Here is a 22,938-nt window from a genome sequence, read left to right as displayed (position 1 = left end):
CACCCTTGACAACCATGGGCCTGGAGCATGCGACCTCAGCCAGTTCCCGGGCAAACTCCTGGTCAAGCTCTTGCCTTTGGGTGGGAGGTCTGTAGTAGACTCCCACCATTGTGTCCCCTATGCTGTGTTCCCCACAGATTTTAACCCAGAGGGTCTCCAGTCGTCCACCCTGGTCACCAACATCAGCTTGCAGGGAGGCGTAGCTTTCCTTAACATAGAGAGCTACACCCCCGCCCCTTTTCTCTACTCAATCCCTCCTGTACAGAGTATAGCCATCTATACCCATTGTCCAGTTATGGGTGGAGTATCACCAGGTCTCCGTTATCCCTATGACGTCGTAATTATTTGCATTAAGCAGGACGACAAGTTCCTCCTGCTTATTCTTCAAGCTCCTGGCATTTGTGTACAGGCAGGCAAGAGTCCCCTTGGGGGCTCTTGCCTTGCCCACAGATTGTACCAGGGCTGGGGTAGGGGTGGGCTCCCTTAAGTGCCTTGGACTGCTGGCTTTGCAAGGGTTGCTCAGCGGGCCAGCAGTGGCGGTAGTCCCCTGGTCCCCCAGCAGGCTTAGTTTAAAGCCTGGTGGAGCAGGTCAGCCAGTCTGGCTGAGAAGAGCCTCCTCCCCAGCGAAGAGAGGTGGAGGCCATCTCTTCCCAGCAGCTTGCTGCCCCTCTTGCCAAAGAGTGGGCTGTGGTCATGGAAGCCAAAGCCTTCCCGATGACACCAGCGCCGCAGTCTTTGGTTAACTACCTGGATCCTTCTCTCCCTCCTCAGTCCATACCCCGAGACTGGGAGGATCGAAGAAAACACCACCTGTGCCCCCAGATCCTTTAGCCCTGCTCCCAAATCCCTGTAGCGCCTCATGACCCAGCTGGGAGCGCTCCGAGCCATGTCATTGGTGCCCACATGAATAAGGAGCATAGGATAGTGGTCAGTGTGCTGGAGGAGCTTAGGGATCTTCTCCGCAATGTCCCGGATGCAGGCCCCCGGGAAGCAGCAGACTTCCTGGGCTAAGGGGTTGGGGTGGCAGATTACCCCCTCAGTCCCCCTCAGGATGGAGTCTCCCACGACATACACTTTACATTTTGTCTTGGGGAGAGCAGGGGTGGTAGCTGCAGTTGGGCCTGTGTTGCCTGCGGGAGCTGGCAACTCAGCAGGCTCTGCTGGCGCTGCAAGAGGTTCACACCTGTTGCTAAGCTCCAGCAGGGCAGGGGTCTTGGTGTGGCAGACCTTAGGGCCCTTGATCACCGTGGTCCATCCCCCCAACTGGACAGAATAGGAGGTCCCAGAGTCCTCCCTTGTCCTGGAGGGAGACCGTGGTCTACCCTCCAGCTCCCGGGGGAGAAGGGCCTGGCCTGAATATGCTCCTTTCCCCTCTGAAGAGCTAGAGTCCCTCTCTCAGAGGCTGAACTGGATGGCAGTTCCCCGAGGCAGGGCAGTGGATAGCCTGGGTCAGGGTCTCAGAGTCAGAAGGAACCTGGGCTTACCCCACTGTAGAAGCAACACATATGTTGGCTTCCAGGGGGTCCTCAGACAGGCCAGACAAAGCTGGGTGACCCAACCAAACACTTCCCTGGCAGACTCTGTGACACTTAAGAGTGGATGCAGTGGACCAGTATACAGGTGCTTTAACAATAGCAGTTAGGTTCTACAATTTTATAGAAACTAGTACCAAGTGGTACCAAGCCCATGAGCGCACCAGCTCTCTGAATTACTACACTGCATCTATGGAACAGATTTGTAACATTTAAAATGTTGTCGCTGGTGGAAAACATGTAGTAAGGGTAAGCAGGATAAGACCAGAACTTTCACCCTGAGAGAACTAATATAAAAATGCTGTTAGAGTTTCCATAAAAAAGGAACAGGTGCTATTATCCTCATAGCTATGTGGAACTGTAATCACATTTCTAATCTGCTTAATAAACTGCCTGGCACAATTAGTCCCAGCTCAAGAAAACTGTAAAAAAGGAATTTCTCCAACTTTCACAGTTCTCCAACTGTTAATGATAATATCTCATGCTCTCCACCTATCTACAGTAGACACTAGGGAAGAGCCAATAAACACAGATGAGATAGATAAGGCAAATTTTAAAAGACTACTGCAATGAAGCGAGGGAAAACTGGGTGGTTTAGGGGACTGGTAACAGATTAGGAAGCCTTTATAATAACTAAGTTACCCATTTGAACCAACTCTAGGGGTGCCTATACATGAGCGCAGAGGCTGCTCTGACATGCTGGAATTCAAGTATGTTGGAGCAGACTTGATTAACTGAGTCTGCTGGAGCATGGCAATTACTGCCCTCCAGCAGTCTCTTGAGTCTCGTGCAGCAGTGACCCTGTGCTTAAAAATGGTGGCAGGGGCACTTGAACTGAAGGTTGTTCAATGAGCTTTAGTTAAAGCACCCCTACCACCATTTTTAAGTATGGGGACGCTGATACAGGAGATGTGGGGTGCTTTAATTAGAGTGGCTTTTGGAGCTGCTCTAATTAAAGCACCACCCCTGGAGCATGTGTAAAAGTGCCCTAGGACACTAAAATCTAGAAGTCAACACTAAGTGAATGGTATTTGTTTGTGTACATGCAATGAGCTGGTGAATTTTGGCTCAGTTCTGCTCATATAGTACATTAAGAGCACATTTATAAATATTTTTAAAGGTTAAAAACCTATCAATATGCTGTAGACTTTAGCAGCTGGTGTTACAGATGAGTGGGAGGTGTTATAAATGGTTCCAAACAGCTTTTTGATATTTAGGGCTCTGAAACAATCAAATACAGAATTTAGACATCTATTAACCATGAATTAACTTCTTATAAGTTACTTGTACATATACCTTTCCTATTATATGAAACTCCAGTTCATACTGCACACATGTTGGCATCACAGAAGTCATAAGTTGGCATTCTTGTGGGCAGGGTTTGGGGCACAACTAACGAACTACCCCTACACATCATCCTTCAGTTGCGGGCTTAAGACACAGGTAGTGGAAGGGTGCTGGACTTCCACTGTCTGTGCTATATTTGTGCTGTTGAGCAGAGGCTGTAAGTGTCTTTATTAGGCTACATGGAACCTTTCCCAAGTACCAGATTTACTTTAAAGTTACAATATATAATACTCATCAGCTGGCACAGGAATAATGCCCAGCATTATTACAAACCTGCTTCCAATCTACCAACAGCTAGAATTTATTGTAGTTACTTTCAGAGTTGTATTCTGCATTTCAGTCCTTGAGTTCTGCACTATTATAAAAGGTTATATATCATTTGGAGAAACCAAACTAAGTGAAAAATGTCAAAATCCTATTTTAATGAACATGGATAAAGCGGAAGAGCTATACTAGATTAGTTAAATAGCCCAGAAATTTTAATTCCAAGCCATAATTTCTGTTAATTGATTTTCCATTCTTTCTATCCTTGAAGCTCACAATTGTCTAATGTCCTTATATTATTTGAGGTGATATTAGAATGAGTTTATCAAAAAATCCACCCTGCTTTGCCTCAGAGGAATATATAATCCAATTCTATTTATTTTCAATGTTCAGCTCAACCCACAAAATCAGCTGACTGCACTTAATAAATACAGCAGGCATGCTTCCAGTGAACTCCTATCTGTCAAAGGGGGGAAGTTCCATCTCATTAGACAGTTACAATGAGCTAACAGGGGTATCCACAGAAATCACTTCATGTTCACATCCTAGAATCGTATATATACTCTCTTCTCAACAAACAACAGGAAAACGGATTTTGCTAGTTCACTCCCCGGGAAAGAATTTTTGGTTGTTTGTGCAAAAGCAGAGACGAATTTAAATCTATCTTAAAGAAGTACACAGGAAAAAAGAGAGAGACTAATTTAGGCAACACCTGATATCAGCTACCACCACGCCAAAACATCCGACCTGCTTCCCATAAGCCACAAGAAGATACCAAAGTGGTTTATTTAGGATGTACAACACTGAGCCAATTTAGTTATCTGCTTTCCTAATCTACTTTTGTTAAGTGAGGGTCTTCTACATGGACTAAGCAAGGGTAGCATTTTTCATCCTGATTGTATTTTTTTAGCTGCATACAAATATTGAAGGCATGCTAACTGCATATACTGAAAAAGTTGGAGACAAGAGGGAGAAATGTTGGAGAGATTCTCTCTCCAAATCATTAGCTTTATATTATAGGTTACTATAGGTTTTAAGAAACAATCTTCTTAAAATGAACCAGGCTATACATACCCAGGTATATCTTTTTCTGGCTATTACCTTACAACCTCTCAAGTGTTGCAGGTATGCTCTGAACATGTCCATGAATGAATAATTTATGTATACTAAATTTGAAAAAAATATTAAGGAAATAAAATGAAAAAGATGTTATATAAAAATATTTATGTATGTACACACACACACAGAGAAACTATCGTGGAGGAATCTTAAGGAAGCGAGTCAAGCACTCCAGAGGTAGGATTTAATGTTGCCCGTGCAGCTTTAACATGGTGCATGGGCACTATGAAATGGCATTTAATTAGAAGATCACCTACTAGCTTTTTCCATAGAGCCCCTCTCTCAGGTGAAAATTTAGTGATATAGATAAATGAGAGGTTAACGCACCAAACTAATGTTAATTTCTAGAAATTCAGAGTCCAAACTTACATAAATTAGATGCAAATGAGTGCAAAAATACCATGTTTTCCAACAATGCACATACGTCCACATTAGGGTCAACAAAATTCTTCTCTTTGGAGCAGCCTCAGCAAAAATAAGTTACAAGCAGCAAGAAGTACATGCAAATAAAGCCTATGAAATGATTAACTCTGCAAAGCAGATTATCTGAATGCGTTATTGCAAATAAGTTAGTCACAAAGCTTGGTCTTTTGCCATAATGACCAATGAACCACTTAATTGCAGATCTCCATAAAAGAAGCCTACAGTGAAAACTGGAACGTCACAATGGCTTTATGTAATAAATCATCCAATTTTGAGTACCTCAAATTTTGGGGTTTCTCTTTGAAGAACAATATTTCTTTTAATATTTCTTGGTACTGTGTAATATGCATGTAGTAGCAAGTGCACCGATTACTTTACAAACAAAAAAATCTGCATTCTTCAAAACTGTAATTTAGACTTCTGCCTGCTTTTTTTTAAAAGAGTACTAAAAAGTTAACTGAGTCTTTCCAAAGCCTGACACCATCCTTCAGGTCCTTGCTCACTGATCTGTCTACCACCATTGCTCTACATCAGCAATACAGTTTAATGTTTGGTTCTATTTTATCCTATTAGGTTCATGACCAGCTCTTTTGGGACAGAAGTATTAACTATGACAAAAAAGTAATAGCTCTACTTGTATAAATCTTCCATGTTTTTTCTAACTTCAATCAAATGAATGCAACCTTCAAATTCACATCTTTACAACCTACACCTTTGGCTTGTCCTTTCATAGCCTCTTTTGAAAGCAAAATTAAAACTAAAATAAGCATTTTATTACAGTATTTCTCAGTTACTTGCAGAGCGATTTCCAAGTGATTTCAAGACAAATGCTACCTGCTATTTCCACCCCAATTCAGGTCATCACTGGTAAGTGGACCAGTAACCAAAAAATAATTACAAAGATGTTAAGCTGTTGAATAAATTCCCTCCATGAGATCTTTATTCTAGCAAATTTAATAAAGTGTCCACTTCAGAGCCCTACAGCAAATATTCCAACCACTGATTAGGTCTGCTAGAGGTAGGGAAACTTCTTGTTATGCCTGTCAATAGGCTTCAGCACTGCCTAATATGCACTGTCTTTTTAGTTTACATTTCTACTTAGCCTCTCTCTGTTAAAAGTGTCACCAAGGAAGACAGTTTGGAATATGCCCTGCAATGTTGACACCTGTTCTGTAGGACCTTGGTCAAAACTATCAAGTAATTATTATGACTTTGATTATTATGACATGGTTTTGAATCACTATTGACCAGGTATGCCTCTGAAAAGAAAAGTCCTCCTCCTGCTACAAATCCAAGCGTCATTTTGACCTCCTCTACACAAAACCAGGCAGAAAAGGAGCATCAGGAGACTGTAAGAGCAGAGGAAAAATTGACACATATGAATTGTAAGCAATATATAACCTGATGTAAACAACCTGTTTTTGCTTAGGTTTTACAAGTCAAATTAAGTGCAGTGTATCCAGCAAGTTCAGGTAGCAGGATATATCTTAAATACTCCAACCTCACCCTTTTTCATTTACCATGATCTTCACAAACAATGTGCACACTCAAATGGGTTGGCTCTTGTCAGGTAGGAAAACGTCTAGGGAATTCTGCAGGCCTAAGTCAATAGTATGTCACAATATAGTTTACTATCCAAATTCCTAAGAAACCACAGACAAAATGGACTCCAGAAGGAATATGCTGAGAATCAACAGAAAGGAGATGGCAAGATAAGAATGCTGTAGAATTAATGCATTTGGCCTGCAGTCAGGGAGGCAGCTTGCGTGGGAGGACAGTCTGCCTCAGAAGGGTGGCTATATCTTGAAGGCAACATTCTTGATCAAATGTTGCATTTAAGACATTAAATTTAACAAAGAATCAATTAAAAAGGTTACAGAACCCTCATGATCCAACCTAAGATTAATATTATGGCTCCTTGTAGCTACCATGACACGCTCCACGGGAGCCACATGTACTGAATCTTAATGTAGATCCTCCAGCTACACAGAGATGCCATTATGTAATATACAGCACTGAAGCACTATGACTGCAATGAAGCAAACACTGTGTCAGTTGTTTTATTGTTTAATCAATCACCTCCTCTGGCAGAGATTGAGAGAGGAGAAAAAGCAGCTCAGTTGCAAAACAAATTTCTGGAGCAATCTGCTGCCTACCTATTGGGATGGATGAAATCTGACAGTAGAGGTCCAGCATGCGGTTCCCATCTACATCTACAAGGTAGTTTCCTCGGCTCTCCTCGTAATTGCAAAAAAAGTGTACAGCTTCTGCATTCTTAAAAGGAAAAAAAAACAATAATCCAATATATTTAGTATGAGGCAGAACAATCTTATTTTGAAAATGCACACAATATAAGTGGGGGGAGAGATGCAACACTACCTAATACAATACCTACTTACAATACCTAAGCCCCAAAAGATAAGTATCTTCATTTTATCAGGATTAACTTTGCTGTAGCTTATTACAAACATGGACTGTAAAAAGAACTAAGCATTACAGAGAAAGAGGAAAAAAAGGGAATGCAGTATTTTGCACCCATTTTAAGACCCCCCTCACTTGAAGCTCTGAAAGCATTTTACCAACCTCAGGGAATTAAATGCATTTAATGATTTGCCTATGGTCCAACAGCGAGTAAGGGCAGAAGTGAAAATAAAACACAATTCTTGAGTCAGTCTGATCCTGCAAATCATCCACATGTGCTGTTTGCAATACACATACCTAAACACATGCATATGTAAGCCTGACAGACATTTTTCTTGTGGGAACTGCACGTGCCAATTTATGAGGAAATTTAAACAACTATAAGCATGCATTTCTTCCACACAAGACAAGCATCCACACCAAAACATTGTCCTTTGGGGCAAGGTAACAAAATGGTTATCCTCTGCTTAATAGCAACATTAAAACACAAGTACCACACATAGTAGGTAAAATAAGGTAAATAAAAAACGGACGGGCATTCACATCTCACAGAACATTTCAACACTAGGAAAAGGTCAGGCAAAGATTTTGTTCTAGTAAATATTAAATTGTAATTTAATTGTAAAACATTACGCTCAATTTTTTAATGCAGTGTTACCATATTTACTCAAATAGAAGACAACCACCCTAGTAATTAGATTCTATACCTGGAAAATGTATAAATTCACTTAAATTTTCCAGGTATGGAATCTAATTATTGCAAGTCTGCCTTGAATTTGTCCCCTCCCACTGCTACAGCAGGGGAAATAAATCATGGGGGTGGGGGATGGCGAGTGAGGTAGCTCTTTGCTCTCTGCTTTCCCCAACTTTTTCCCTTGGCAGCCCTTTCCCCCTTCTCCTTACTGTCAGACCCTGCTCTCCCTCAGCACAGGAAAGTAAGAAGCAAATTTGAAAACAGTCTTGATACTAAATGTGGCTGTAGCAACTTGCATATAGTACCCACGCACTTCACTTCGTGTATCCCAGAATTGATGCATGATGCCTTTTTTTAAACTGTTGCAAGTTTTAGCACCAGTACTCCATTAACACACTTTTGAGCAGCAGTTTGGCACCTACTTATATGTGGTACAAATAATGTTTTTTTTTGCAAAAAATTACATTTCTTTATAAATATATATCTCCCTATACCTTTAGAGTTCTGTCTCATGATTGATCTGGTTCACTTGACAGTTCATGACACGCAACTACAGGTAAACCATCATCATCCCCATTACAAGAGCCACAAACACACTTGTCACCACATCCTTTACCCGTCACAATCACACAAAAGACCACCTCAGTGCCCTCTTTCTTCCCCACCACCTCCCTCCCAAATCCCTTGCCAGCTTCCCCAGTCCTTTCACTCATTGTCACCACCATCATCAGCGCTCTCTCTGGTGATCCCGCCTCTGAACAGTCGGTACCAGTCTTTTCTCTTCCACCGGTCAAAGCGAGCTGGAGGGGCCCCTTGCTGCTTGGACAGGTGTCCGAAGAGCACCACCTCTCTGGTGAGGGTCTCAACCACTGTCACCATCACAAGTATGATTACTCTCCTCCACGCCTCCCTGGCTTATGGGCAGTTCCAGAGAAGGTGGTCAATTGTTTCCTCCTTCCACTGGCAGGTTTGCCTGGGGCAGTTCAGTGGGCTTCTCTGCCCCTCTCTGTGTCTCAGCACCCACACAGGGAATACCCAGTGGGCTACCTGCCAGTTCAAGTCTTGGAGGAAGGTTCACTCCCACAGCCTGGCAGCTGTCACCAGGTGGCATGCCCATGGCTCAAAGTCTGTCCCTTGCCCTTACTACCTCCTGGATCTGTGGCTATGTGGTACAAATTACACATGACATTAGTCCAAGACCAAAGGCTCATGATATAGCCCATAGTTCATCAGGCTGGGCCCCACTGGACTCAACAGCATCTCAAGCCACAGTGACCCCACAGCTCAGCACTGCTCAAAATGCATGTCTCCTCCAGACAGCCCCAGGAAGGAGTCACAAGCTAATTAGCTCCACTCATGACTGGAACCAGGTGTTCTTGTCACAAGTCTTGGGATACTCCAAAAACTTACATGCAGATGAGGCACAGGAAAACTTAGTCTGGCTTCATCTCATGGAGGGCAAGACCACACTAAGCATATGTGCCAGGGTGAAAGAGGGGGAGACAGAGGGATTCTGCATGAACGGTATCAAATGTCATGGCTCACCATGACTTGAAAGAGTCAGCAGTGAGGGGGACTGTGCTTAATGGTCACTACCATATGTGTTACCCAGATGGGCTATATTAACCTATTCTTGTGATAGGTTTCAATCAGAATGTTTGCCCAATCTGGGTCGTGTCTTTCATAATCATGCTCAGCGTTGGCTGCATTTAATCCGCTTCATAGTAGGTTTCCATTGCTGAGCACCTGCTACTTTTGGCTGCAGTTTAGTGATACACAATATATTTAGTGAAATTTCCTTGTATGTAATTATAAGATGAGAGGCTTTTTCTTGTATTTGAGTAAATATGGCACATCTTTCCTGCCTACTTTGGCAGCCTGAACCTAAAGCTATAACATTTGATTTCAAAAACAAAAATGCTGAGAGATTAACTGAAAGAAAAAAAGAAACTTAAATTACCTGAATTCCATTTAGCTCTTTCATTAATTCCTGTAAGATAAAACAAACAGCCTCATCAATTTAACCACTAAACACAGTGGGTTATTTATTTTTAAATATACACATCAATTGCATGCAGTTTTTCATGACTAATGGGAAAATTCACTTGCCATGTGCAATTTGCAATGTCTATGTTTGGAAGATGTGGAAAATATTTTTTTTTCAGCTGCCCAATTTGCATAAAAATTGTGTGTATCCTATCTAAAACCTTTAACCTGGATTTTGTAAAATTGGAGTGATCTGTATTATGACTAGGGACAGAAATTACATATACATCGGTGTAGGTGATCAGAAACTGGTTCAAATCTGTAACGCAACGGAAGTTCAGTGCACGTAAACTGCTTTCAAAATGGCCAAAATCAGTTTAAGATAAACCTAGATGGACATAATAACAGACTCAACTGATTTAGGTTAAATCAGTTTATTGAACTTCTTTCCAAGATCCCCTCAAGATTCAAGTTAACTCACAGCCCCCCCCCCCCCCCCAGCATCCCAGGATGCTTTGCACTTCCCCTGCAAACTCCCCTTGCTGGATTGGTGGGCTAGTGTTGGTCCAAATTGTCTGCTCTAGCTGAGCAGGGAGGTGTGCTCAAGCACTGCCTGGCTTCTGGCCTGGGCCACTGCAGGCACGTGGCTGCATTTCCAGAATCAAAAGTGAATGTCTGTTCACTTGCTTATCAGTTCAATCTACACAGCTCAGATTAACCTGCAAAGATTAAATCAATCCAGCTTTAGGCTTTATGGCTGTCTGTAATTAGCCTATGAAACAGAAGTAACAATCCAGCCAGAAAGGGAAAAAACAGCCCAAAAAGAGAGCTGTAAATGCATAAATGAGGGATTCAAACGTAATAGTTATAACAGATAGTGGCCTTTTATTAGCATCTAGGATTGACATTGGTCCCTTTACATACCCAGTGAAGTCAGTGGAACTCTGCACAGGTGGAGTCCGCCCCAAATTGGTTACATTTATTTTGAGTGAACTACACTGCATGTAGAGGAGGAGGAGGAAAAGCAGTAATTGCAAAACAAGTCTTTCAACAGAGAACAAAGGAGTTTTGTTAAGACTGTCTGAGCCCCCAGGTACTACTAGCAGATTTTCCTACTACTTAAGCAGAGCTGATTTAATGGATTCTATTAAATATCTGATTCCACCCAAGCAAAGGAATGTCCAGCTCTCTTCAGTGCCAAAACGAACGCATTAATTTGTAATAAGCACAGCCAATCCTGTGTTTCACTGGAGAATGTGTCCAGGGAATGCTCTTGGCTCACCACTGAAGGAGAGATTTCTGTAGATTGACATCCACTTGTTTCTAATTCTTGTTTAATGCAAGCAATAGCTATTAGGAACGCTTGAGATTAAATACAAAGGGCAAAATCTTTTTGATCAAAATGGTAAGGCTGTACAGACACACCACTTCCTTAGCAACACTGTTGTGCATATGCCGAGGATAAGCAGAACAATAGGGATAATAGCTTTCCTACCTAAGAAGAAAAATTTGTCTTCAAATGTTCTGATAGACAACCCAACATATCTGCATAACCTTTGGTTTATCAATCATCATAGTTTGGATCCAAATTCAGGCACAACTGCTTTGCTACTGCTAGGAATTCCACTCAAACATGCTCATTAGCAGTTTCTTCCCTTGTAGGTTCTCATTGGTAAAAATGAGTTTAGAAAGTTGCAAAATTGCAATTAAAATAATCATTGTCCCTAACCATTATGTCTACTAGGCACCGCATTTTCAGTTTGATCACTCAAAACACAGCTACTTTGGACAAAATCCACAAACCATCATACTCTGTGAACTTACTCTGGATCTAGGCCCAGGAACCTCTGTCTTCATTAAAGGTCCATCGTAATCAAAATCCAAATCAATTTTAGCTGCAGCCTGACTGATAGACCTGTGTCCTGCAAGAATTAAAGAGAAGAAAAATTGATGATAAACTTTGCTTTTATATCAGACCTATTACGCTCCCCTCAAAATAAATACCTGGTTCTCCATCTGGATAAAGATATCTCATAGCAGAAGACAGCTAGCTGCACTTGCTGAAGAGAATTTAAGACCCAATTTTAATCCTGCCTTAGGCTACTGCAGGTCATGAGAGATCTTGGCCTTAGGTCCATGCAAGTGTGATGGACCACTGGTAGTGATTTAGCCCAGGGGTTTTGAAAGGGTAAAAGATGATTGGAGGGCTTGGAATTTCCTTTCCTCACCAATCAGGCCCCAGAGACTCACCCCTCATGTCCCCTGATTGGCCTCTTAGGTCATCTAGAGGGGGATAAAAGGAGCAGCGCAGCTGACTCAGGGGAGACCAGTGAGGGACCACAAGGAAGGAGTTTCAAAGAGCTGGCTAAGAGCTGGGCCAGCGGGATGGAAGCAGTTGCCCCAGAAGAGCCTGAAGGAGTGGGACCTGCAGGCAGCAGTTGGACCCTCAGCAGCGCAGTGTATGGCCTGCAGGAAAGTCTCCCCGCTGGGCTCCAGGATCCTGTACTAGAGGCTGTGGCCAGCAGAAGAGGTTCCCCTGCTCCAGCAAGGATCTCAGCAGCGACCTGAGAGGTTCCCAGGCCCTACTTCCAGCTCCTCCAGCAAGAGGCCAGGCAGCTTGACATGAAGCAGGGGCTCCTGGAAAATCAAGACCCCTAGCAGCTTGGAGCAATACCACCACTGTGTGGTAGAGTTTCTGCCTCCCATGTGGGAGATCTGAGTTCAAGTCCCACCTGGGGCGAGTGAAGTCACAGGGAGAAATTCTTGCTACAGTGGAAAGGGGTCATTGTGTCTTCCCCGCACCCCTTCTAGGTACCTAGGCTGTACATTTCTTGTTATTTGATGTTTTGTATTTTGTGCCTTTTATATTTCACCCACCAGTATTGTTTGTTCTGCTGTTCGTGTTTTATATTTTGTTAACCCCATCTTTTGCCAACTGGATGAATATGTCTAGGATTTTAAGTGTCTAACTTTTGTTGAATCCTGCCCCCTCGGGGCATTGTAGTGTCCCCTATACCCCCTGGTTTATACCTGTTATGTTCCCACTACTGTTCTCTCCATTAAAAGGTATATGGTTAAGTTCCCATTGGTGATCTGGCTCTGCTCTATAGGGGGAGGAGGGTCTCTACACCTCCCACAGTGCTTGTGCACTTGCCCCAATCCCTTCAGTTGGAGATGGGGTACATCTTGGAGTACAAGAGAACAAAGGGAATATCTTACTGCTTGGGAAAGGGGGACTGGAGTTGAGAAATTCTAGATTAGCTCTTCACCTCTACTGCTGACACAATGTATTATCATCTCAAGTAAGTCTTATACCCCGACTTCCCCATTTGTAAAACTGGGATGATTCATTACCAGTAGAACTGAGAGAAACTGCAGACTGGTTTAAAACAACAGTAAGGAATAATCTTGGAAAAGAAAATCTATGCATCAGAAAATAAAACAGCTTTGCTTTAAAAAAAAAGGGTGGGGGGATGAAGGAGGGTATGAGGGTGGAGAAGGGATTCTGTATGAGCCTGAAGACAAGCTCTGAGATGTGGGTCAGTGATCATTTTTTATTCTGACCTATGATTAGACTGCTGTTGTCTGGCAAGAACGCAGTATAGGAAAGAAAACAGGCTGCCAAATGAGGCTGAAAGGCAGTAAACTCCCTTTCTTAATCAATAACAGGCTCCACTCACATTTTGTAATGAATTACTGCAAAATGCTGGGTTTATATATGTTTCAAAAGCACAAAAAAACAGCATTTTGTCTGCTACCTGCCCTAAAACTGCAATATACAATTCTCATGTGTAAACGAGCCTAGAAAATAAACTGCATCTGGTATGTATTAAACAAAATCTGCAGTGTTCATAGCTTATAAGAAAGAGGAAAATGTGGATTTCTTAAAGGATTTCAATTTTTCCCTGTCTCCTCTCTCTCAGACTTTCACCTGATCCTGAGACCAAATGTAATGCAGAACACAAGCATGTGGCCTGTCCAGGACAACTTGTGAAGGAGAAGGATCTGACCAGGCCACCAAGATAATATTCTGGTGAGGGAAGGAAATCAGGGTGCAGACCAATAGCTATTATTGCTAACCTGCCAGCACACAGCATGCATCAATGACTGAACAACCACCTTGTATCCTGAGAATATCAACAAAAGATAGTAAAAACTGGGTAAAAAAAAAGTCTTATCTCTTTGTTCCCTTTGCACATTTGTTTTGTGAAATTTTGTGAAGTTGGTATAATCTGGTTAGAAGATAAAGAATAAAATCAGAAGTCATATGGTCTGCTGGGGAAGAATCAGCATGGTTTGCATAAATGGAAATCCTGTCTCACTAACCTGCTGGAGTCCTTTGTGGGGGTTAACGAGCACACAATATATTAAGGTTTTAAAAAAGCTTTTGAAAAGGTCCCTCACCAAAGGCTTTTTAAAAAACTGGAGCTGCCACAGGACTGGAGGGGAAGGTTCTTTCATGGATGGAGAGGCGGTTAAAAGATATGAAGTGAAGGGTAGGACTAAATGGTCACTTTTTCAGGATGGATGGAAGTCAAAAGCAGGGTCCTGCAGAGATCTGTGCTAGGCCCAATTTTGTTCAACAGCTGCTACACCCAGGAGAGACTTAAAAGGCTAGGACTCTTCAGTTCAGAAAGGAGAAGGTTGAGGAGGGATATGACAGGGGTCTATAAAATAAGGAAGGCTGCAGACTGAGAGAACAGGGAACTGTTATTCACTAAGTCCCAGAATACTAGAAATAGGGAGCACTCACCAAAATTAGTACACAACAGGTTTAAAATTAACAACAGAAAATATATATATTTTTTTTACAAAAAAGAAAGATAGAAAAAAAGGTGTAGTTAACGTGTGGAATTCATGGTCACAGGAGGTGGTAGAGGCAGATAGCATAACCAGATTCAAAAAGGGACTAGTCAAATTCATGGATGAAAGATCTATTAGTAGTTGTTGAACAGAACAGTTGAAGATATCTCCTCTGTCATCTCGACACCAATAATGTTAGATGCCAGGGAGGGTAATAGATACAGAATAAATCACCCCCAAGATATCTGGTTCAATGCTCTGCCTCTAAAGCGTTCACCTCTGCCACTGCGGAAGACAGGATACCCAGGCTAGATGGACCATTGGTCTGACCCAGTATGGCACTCGTATTCTTAAATGCCTGAATATAGCCACCATTGTTACAGTAAATCAGTCTGAAATTTTAATTTAACAATAGAATTAACCTTTATTTCCCAGTAAGGAGGATTGCTGAATTAAAGACTAATTGAATATCCTCTTTCTGGCAAGGGGACTCAAAAGTTTTGATAAAGTTTGTCTTGTGTAACCAATTTCAAAATACAGGAAACCCTTGCTATTCACGAATCTGCTATTCCCAGATTTGAATATTCACGGTGCGCTGCACCAATGGGGTAGGTTGAGGCAAGCACTGCTGCGGCTTCCTCTGACGCTGCACTGAGCTCCTGCCTCTGCATAAGCCAGGCACGGAGTGCTGCACGGGGTAGGGGAGAGAAGAACCGGGGAGAGTGGAGCAGAGAGCAGAGCTGGGCGGCTGAAGGGGCAGGGCAGAGCCAGGCAGGCAAAGAGCGAGTACCAGAGACAGGGAAGGAGGCAGCAGTGGCATCTTCTCCCCTGGAGGCAGCTGTAGTCAGTCCCCTGGTGCTGTGGGGGAGCCCTGGGCTTCCAGGTTTTCGTTGGGGGTGTGGAGCAGGGGGCATCTGTGGGGTCTGACGGGGAGCCCCATCAGTATTAGGGGATATCACCATTCGTGGGGATCTCCAGAATGGATCCCCCGCGAGTAGCAAGGGTCTCCTGTACTTTATGTTTGGATTTAAGATCTTTTTTCTCTTGTGGGTCCCAACTAATACATTTCCAAACTTTTGAATGCATTTGTTAATGTCTTTAACCTATACTTAAGCAGTTTACAGTCTTTGCAGCATGGAGCAGTCAAAGTTGCAAACCAAGTTTGGTGTTGTACAAGGATGAAAAATCACATGAATATTTTTCAATCTCTGAGCTTATTTATTTTGTTTAAACTAACACAACAGGGGTCACCAAGCATAAAGGTGTGGCAGTAATAATCAAAAGGGGAGATTTTAGGGTATGGACAGAGACTTGAGCTCCTAGGATACAAATAACGGAAGTGGCAAACTTTGGAAGACGTGGATTACATGTTCAGGGAGAAAATGAAGATGATCCCTACATCACAGGGTTAAACAACAAGGAGGCTGGTGGTGTGCCCAGCTGACAGAACATGGAAAAGGTTGATAAGCTCAGTACTAACCAAACTATGTATAAGTTCTCAACAGGCACACATGTTACCTCCGAAGTAGTATGGGAGTTAGATGATCACAGTAAGAAAAACAGTCCTGAAAACACTGTCAGGGCACCAAGAAAAGGGAGACAAATTTGTCTCTATACTGTACCATGACACTGACTTTATGCTCAATAATTGCAAACTTAAACATTTTATCCAGACTTTCAGTTATAGGGCACTTACAACCATTTCTCTGGCATAATTTATCTGGTATAAATTAATTTAAAGCCACATAACTGATTCAGAGCTTCAGTAGCACTATCCCTACCCCAAGTTGATATGTGGAAGATGGACTGTGAACGTAGATTTGTTGGAGGAGATTTTGGAATTGTCATTTACCCACGTCATGTTGAGTGCCAGGAGCAGTACCGCCAAGTGCCCATGAGACGAAACAACATGACACAACATATCAGAGCTCCAGGAAGATTTGCATATGAGAAGGCAGGCAAATGCCCAGATTTGTGAAAACCATCCTGTTGCAGAGTGCAGCATTTTTGGTCAAGCAGTTTCTTGGTTGTCCAACCTCTAACTTTACTCTAGATTAATTCTACTGAAGAAAAACTCCAATTACTCCAAAGAGCCTCCCCAGAAGCTCATGAATACCCACATGTCTCGCAAGAGGTTAAACTCACTTAACCCTACAGAAACAATGGCAAGAGTCTCACAGCTGTGTTTGTCATACACTACTCTATTTCTGTGCCATCTTTGTATAATGGTGGCATAACTAGTGGGCATCATGGCAGAACTATTCCACTTAAATAGCCTACTGGCTCCAGAAGCTCATCCAAAGCTACACAATTCATAGCTACTTTACCCATATTTAATAACAAGGCTATAAAGCCAAATATTGCACTAGAAGATACGATAGAGCAAATTAAACTTTTTAGTTCCGTCCCCACCCATACAATGAAAAACGCAAGTGATCCCTGTGCCATAAAACTGTGCTCTTCTCCTCCAGCTCTGCACTTTTCAGTGTCAAGCAGCTTGGTTTTTGCTCTGTGACCAAAGACAAAGCTTGTTCCATACACCTATTTGCTATCTTGTATTTTTTCCTGAAGTCTCTCCTGCCCCTACAAAGTCTTACTGACTTCTTCAAAGCTAAGAGCCAATTCCTTTTCTCTCCTCCCCAACCATAACTTTGACCTCTTATCTACCCCAGGTTCAGCATCCCATGCAACCTTTTATAACCTACATCACACACTCAATTTCCTAATGAAGATGCTCTCTGTGCATCTTGTCAACTTCATGTTTTTCCTCCCCGCACCATCTCTCTCTTCTGTGGGTTCTTCACTAAGTCATTACCATCTCTGCATCCAAAACCTTTTTCAATTCTCTTTTCTAATGAGACACACACAGAAACAAGACACCAAAACATTATTCAGTTCATAAAATCTTATTCCAACAACTGTGCACAGGTCTTTAGTGAACGTTCTTGTTGTTTCCAACCAATTCTGCACCATCCCCCATTGTGCTGTTTCTGGTGCTCTTCCATAAACCTCAAATGAAACTAGACAAAGTTCCTAAGGGCAGGGACGATGTCTAGTTTATCTGGAGTGCGAGGTGCACAGCGTACCCTTTGAACACTGTAAACAGTAATCACTTTGTGGCTGCTGTCTCAAGTTCAGCTTGCAACAGAAAAATTAAAAGAAAATACATAATGAAATAAACCTACCTGGAAGTAACATAAAGGATATGCTGACACTGCATGGTGCAGTGCCCAACATATACATGGTGCCGTACTGGAGAGGTACCCAGCCTAGATCTGCATGGCAGCACTCCAGCTACAACTGTGGAGGGCTCCAGAGTGGCTAGTTTAGGCTTGTCGGGACACATTTGCTACTTCCAGTATTCATATTGGTTTGATTGGATTCTGATTTTATTTGTTTGATGAGTATCACTTAATTTGTTTAAACCCAAGCCTTTAATACCCCTGTACATTGAAAGTAAAAAACACACAGCAGTGAAACCACTGCTCATTAAAGATCGGCAATATCCTGAGGGATACCCAGCATGGGTTTGTTGTGGGAAGGTCTTGCTTGACCAATCTCATTTCCTTCTACGACCAGGTGACCTATCACTTGGACAAGGGAGATAAATTGATGTCATATATCTTGACTTCAAAAAAGCCTTCGATCTGGTATCCCATGATCACCTCTTGGCGAACCTGGCCAACTGCGGCCTCGGGTCCACCACGATCCACTGGTTGGGGAACTGGCTCTGTGGTCATACCCAGAGGGTGGTGGTTGATGGAAGTCAATCATCATGGTGCCCTGTGACCAGTGGGTTCCCCCAAGGCTCTATCCTTGGACCTATATTGTTCAACAACTTCATTAATGATGTAGACATTGGAGTCAGAAGTGAACTGGCCAAGTTCACCAATGATACCAAACTCTGGGGTAAAGCATCCACACCTGAAGACAGGAGGGTGATCCAGGCTGACCTCGACAGGCTCAGGAAATGTGCAGATAAGAACCTGAGGGTGTTTAACGCCGAAAAATGCAAGGTTCTCCACCTTGGGAGGAAAAACCTGCAGTATGCTTATAGGCTTGGCAGTGCTACACTGGCTAGCACTACGGATGAAAGGGACTTAGGGGGTCATGATTGACCACAAGATGAACATAAGCCTTCAATATGATGCTGCAGCTAGTAAAGTGAGCAAAACGCTGGCTTGCATCCATAGATGCTTCTCAAGCAAATCCCGGGATGTCATTCTCCCCTTGTACTCGGCCTTGGTGAGGCTGCAGCTGGAGTACTGCGTCCAGTTTTGGATTCCACAATTCAAAAAGAATATGGAAAGCTTGAGAGAGTCCAGAGGAGAGCCACGCACATGATCAGAGGTCAGGAAAACAGACCTTATGATGACAGGTTGAGACCCATGGGGCTCTTTAGCCTGAAAAAGTGCAGGCTCCAGGGCAATCTGGTGGCCACAAATAAGTTTATCAGGGCTGTCCACCAGGATCTGGGGGAACAATTGTTCACCAGAGCGCCCCAAGGGATGACAAGGTTGAACAGTTATAAACTCCTGCAAGACTGTTTCAGGCTGGACATAAGGAAGAACTTCTTTACTGTCCGAGCCCCCAAGGTCTGGAATAGCCTGCCATCGGAGGTGGTTCAAGCACCCACATTGAATGCCTTCAAGAGAAATTTGGGTGCTTAAATTTGGGAGGAATAGGACCCCTGCTAAATGGGCAGAAACAATTGGTGACAGACAGGGGGGACAAGGCTGAACTCCTCAACGAGTTCTTTGCCTCAGTGTTCGTAAGTGTGGGGCGTGACAAGTCTCTCACTGGGATTGTAGAGAGGCAGCAGCAAGGCACCAGACTTCCATGCGTAGACCCTGAGATGGTGCAGAGTCACTTGGAAGAACTGGATGCCTTTAAGTCGGCAGGCCCGGGTGAGCTCCATCCGAGGGTGCTGAAGGCACTGGCTGACATCACTGCAGAGCCACTGGTGGGAATATTCGAACACTCGTGGCACACGGGCCAAGTCCCGGAGGACTGGAAAAGGGCCAATGTGGTCCCCATTTTCAAGAAGGGGAGGAAGGAGGACCCGGGCAACTATAGGCCAGTCAGTCTCACCTCCATCCTTGGCGAAGTCTTTGAAAAAATTATCAAGGCTCACATATGCAAGAGCCCGGCAGGACAAATTATGCTGAGGGGAAACCAGCACGGGTTCGTGGCAGGTAGATCGTGCCTGACCAATCTAGTCTCTTTTTATGACCAGGTTACGAAACGCCCGGACACAGGAGGAGGGGTGGATGTTGTATACTTAGACTTCAGGAAGGCCTTCGATACGGTATCCCACCCCATACTGGTGAACAAGTTAAGAGGCTGTGACTTGGATGACTACACAGTCCGGTGGCTGGCAAATTGGCTGGAGGGTCGCACCCAGAGAGTCGTGGTGGATGGGTCGGCTTCAACCTGGAAGGGTGTGGGCAGTGGGGTCCCGCAGGGCTCGGTCCTTGGACTGATACTCTTTAATGTCTTCATCAGTGACTTGGATGAGGGAGTGAAATGTACTCTGTCCAAGTTTGCTGATAACACAAAGCTATGGGGAGAAGTGGACACGCCGGAGGGCAGGGAACAGCTGCAAGCAGACCTGGACAAGTTAGACAAGTGGGCAGAAAACAACAGAATGCAGTTCAACAAGGAGAAATGCAAAGTGCTGCACCTAGGGAGGAAAAATGTCCAGCACACCTACAGCCTAGGGAATGACCTGCTGGGTGGCACAGAGGTGGAAAGGGATCTTGGAGTCCTAGTGGACTCCAAGATGAACATGAGTCGGCAGTGTGACGAAGCCATCAGAAAAGCCAATGGCACTTTATCGTGCATCAGCAGATGCATGATGAATAGGTCCAAGGAGGTGATACTTCCCCTCTATCGGGCACTGGTCAGACCGCAGTTGGAGTACTGCGTGCAATTCTGGGCACCGCAATTCAAGAGGGATGCGGATAACCTGGAGAGGGTCCAGAGAAGGGCCACTCGTATGGTTAAGGGCCTGCAGACCAAGCCCTACGAGGATAGACTAGAGAAACTGGACCTTTTCAGCCTCCGCAAGAGAAGATTGAGAGGCGACCTTGTGGCTGCCTATAAGTTCATCACGGGGGCACAGAAGGGAATTGGTGAGGATTTATTGACCAAGGCACCCCCGGGGGTTACAAGAACTAATGGCCACAAGCTAGCAGAGAGCAGATTTACATTGGACATTAGGAGGAACTTGTTCACAGTTCGAGTGGCCAAGGTCTGGAATGGGCTCCCAAGGGAGGTGGTGCTCTCCCCTACCCTGGGGGTCTTCAAGAGGAGGTTAGATAACCATCTAGCTGGGGTCATCTAGACCCAGCACTCTTTCCTGCCTATGCAGGGGGTCGGACTTGATGATCTATTGTGGTCCCTTCCGACCCTAACATCTGTGAATCTATGAATCTTGCTGGGATCCTATGATCCCAGCTGACTTCCTGCCCCTGGGGCAGGGGGTTGGACTCAATGATCTTCCAAGGTCCCTTCCAGCCCTAATGTCTATGAAATCTATGAAATCCTGCAGACTTAAAGTATATGGCAAAAATCTAAGACTACTGGTTACATTTTGAATTAAAGAGCAAAATTCCAGCAGGTCTCTCTTCCTGCCTACTGAAACCAAATTTTCCTACAATGATTTATTGTATTTTTAATCCACCACCAGAAACAATTCAACCATCATTGAGGTTGCTTGCTTTATAAACAATCAACCTCAATGCTTAATTAACTTGAATAAACAAGAGGTGCTTGCTTTATAAACCCAAATAAATAAAAAACTAATGAGCTCTAGAAAAGTACCACAGATTTAATCTAAGTACCTATGATTTAATCTAAGCCTTATTTAATCTAAGCCAGTCCTATTAACAGCCACTACAGAGATTTTCATTTCTTTTGTTGTAAAATTGTGAAATAACGTAGTAGAATCTTATGAGAGATTTGCAATATGTGATCTATAATATGGAACAGTAACATGGCAGACACTGGGGTGAGGGAGGAGGAATAAAGTTTCTCTTTTCACTAACGTATTCCTGGAATACACTAAGTCAGGTGTGTGGCGGTCAAGTGGTAGGCCGGGCTGTGGCCAGTAGCCCGAAACGGCAGGTGGGTACTTTTGACCGATGGAGCGGAATTAGGCACTGAAGCGTATTGGTTGAACAAAGAGATTATTTACTTATGCCGTCGGTGTACACAGCGCAGGAAGAAGAACTGACTTAGATTACAGTTGCAAACGTGAGCTCTTCGAGTAAGACGAAATGACATGAAAGGCTTATCGGGCCTGCAGGGCACGGGGTACGTCGGGACGGTGGGTGACGGGGAGTCGTTGGTGGGTGATCAGTCCGCCAAGTTCACTCCGAGATGTGTGTGGAGTTCTCCGACTTGGGCGGAAACTGCTTTAACTTTTATATGGCTAGCGAGCCAATTACTAGTCACCAAGTATGAATAATTTATAACTGGCCAATGGTGGTGCGTGTATTTGCATAAAGTTGGAGGGAACTTTTTACTGCACCGGGCTTTTCTACTGTAGCAGAAAATTCCACTGTGGCGAGAAATTCCACTGCGTTATAGGCATCAAATCAATGAAATCTTCCACTGTGACATAGGCACTCAACTACTGGGTTCTGACAAGGTGTAAGTGGCAGGATCTTAACAGATGCCTGGCCCCTGCTACACATGCAGGTAAAGGCACAATGGGATCTAATGCACAATCTACACAATTGCACTTTCTGTCATGCCACATGTGCATGGCAAGAGGAGCAACTGTGGGACTGCACATTAGATTCCTTTATGCCTTATTGCTGGTGCAGGGAAAGCCTGATCCTGGGTGCCACCTGTACTGGCAAAAAGCAAGGTCCCCTCAGCTAAGGGGACTCTCAACTGCAGGGGCACCCTATGCACCCTCATGGCTCGGAACTGCAGCCGCCACAATCTCCTAGCACCAAGGATGTGTGAAGCTGCAGGACAGAGATCACAGCAGCCATAATCTCCCAGCCCTAGAGGGTTTCATGCGCCCCCAACACAGGGATATCACTGCTGCTGCGATCTTCTGGCCCCTGAAGCGGGGAGAGCCCCCAAGGCTAGAAGATCGCAACAGCTATAATCTCTCAGCACAGGGAGGTAGTGAGGGAGTGGGGGTGGCTTCCACATACTCTAGGGGCTGGGAGATTGCTGAGTCCTGGCACTAGAAGGCACGTTGCTGGCATCCAGCATCTTCAGCTGCAGGAGACAGCCAGGACCCAAAGTCAGCAGCTGCTGGGGCCGAGTCCCCTTAGTGGCAGCACTCCCAGCTCTGACTGGGCACAGTGCACCCATGTGTCCGGGAGC

General features: G+C 44.0%; 1 protein-coding gene across 4 annotated transcripts in view; it reads right to left on the bottom strand.

Moving 5' to 3' along the window:
* The window catches only part of ABAT (4-aminobutyrate aminotransferase), a 140,205-nt gene that overhangs the window by 55,623 nt on the left and 61,644 nt on the right, over positions 1-22,938 (bottom strand). For all 4 annotated transcript variants that reach the window (XM_006277138.4, XM_059716558.1, XM_019494760.1 and 1 more), the window contains exons 3-5: positions 11,611-11,708; positions 9,761-9,790; positions 6,842-6,959 (exon numbers count right to left, since the gene is read on the bottom strand). In XM_006277138.4, coding sequence (XP_006277200.1) covers positions 6,842-6,959; positions 9,761-9,790; positions 11,611-11,708 — 246 coding nt within the window. The remainder of the gene's footprint in view (positions 1-6,841; positions 6,960-9,760; positions 9,791-11,610; positions 11,709-22,938) is intronic.

The sequence above is a fragment of the Alligator mississippiensis genome, chromosome 13 (genome assembly GCF_030867095.1).
Source record: "Alligator mississippiensis isolate rAllMis1 chromosome 13, rAllMis1, whole genome shotgun sequence".
Classification (NCBI taxonomy): Eukaryota; Metazoa; Chordata; order Crocodylia; family Alligatoridae; genus Alligator; species Alligator mississippiensis.
Note: the sequence above shows the minus strand (reverse complement) of the source record. Positions and strands in the feature narration are given on the sequence as shown.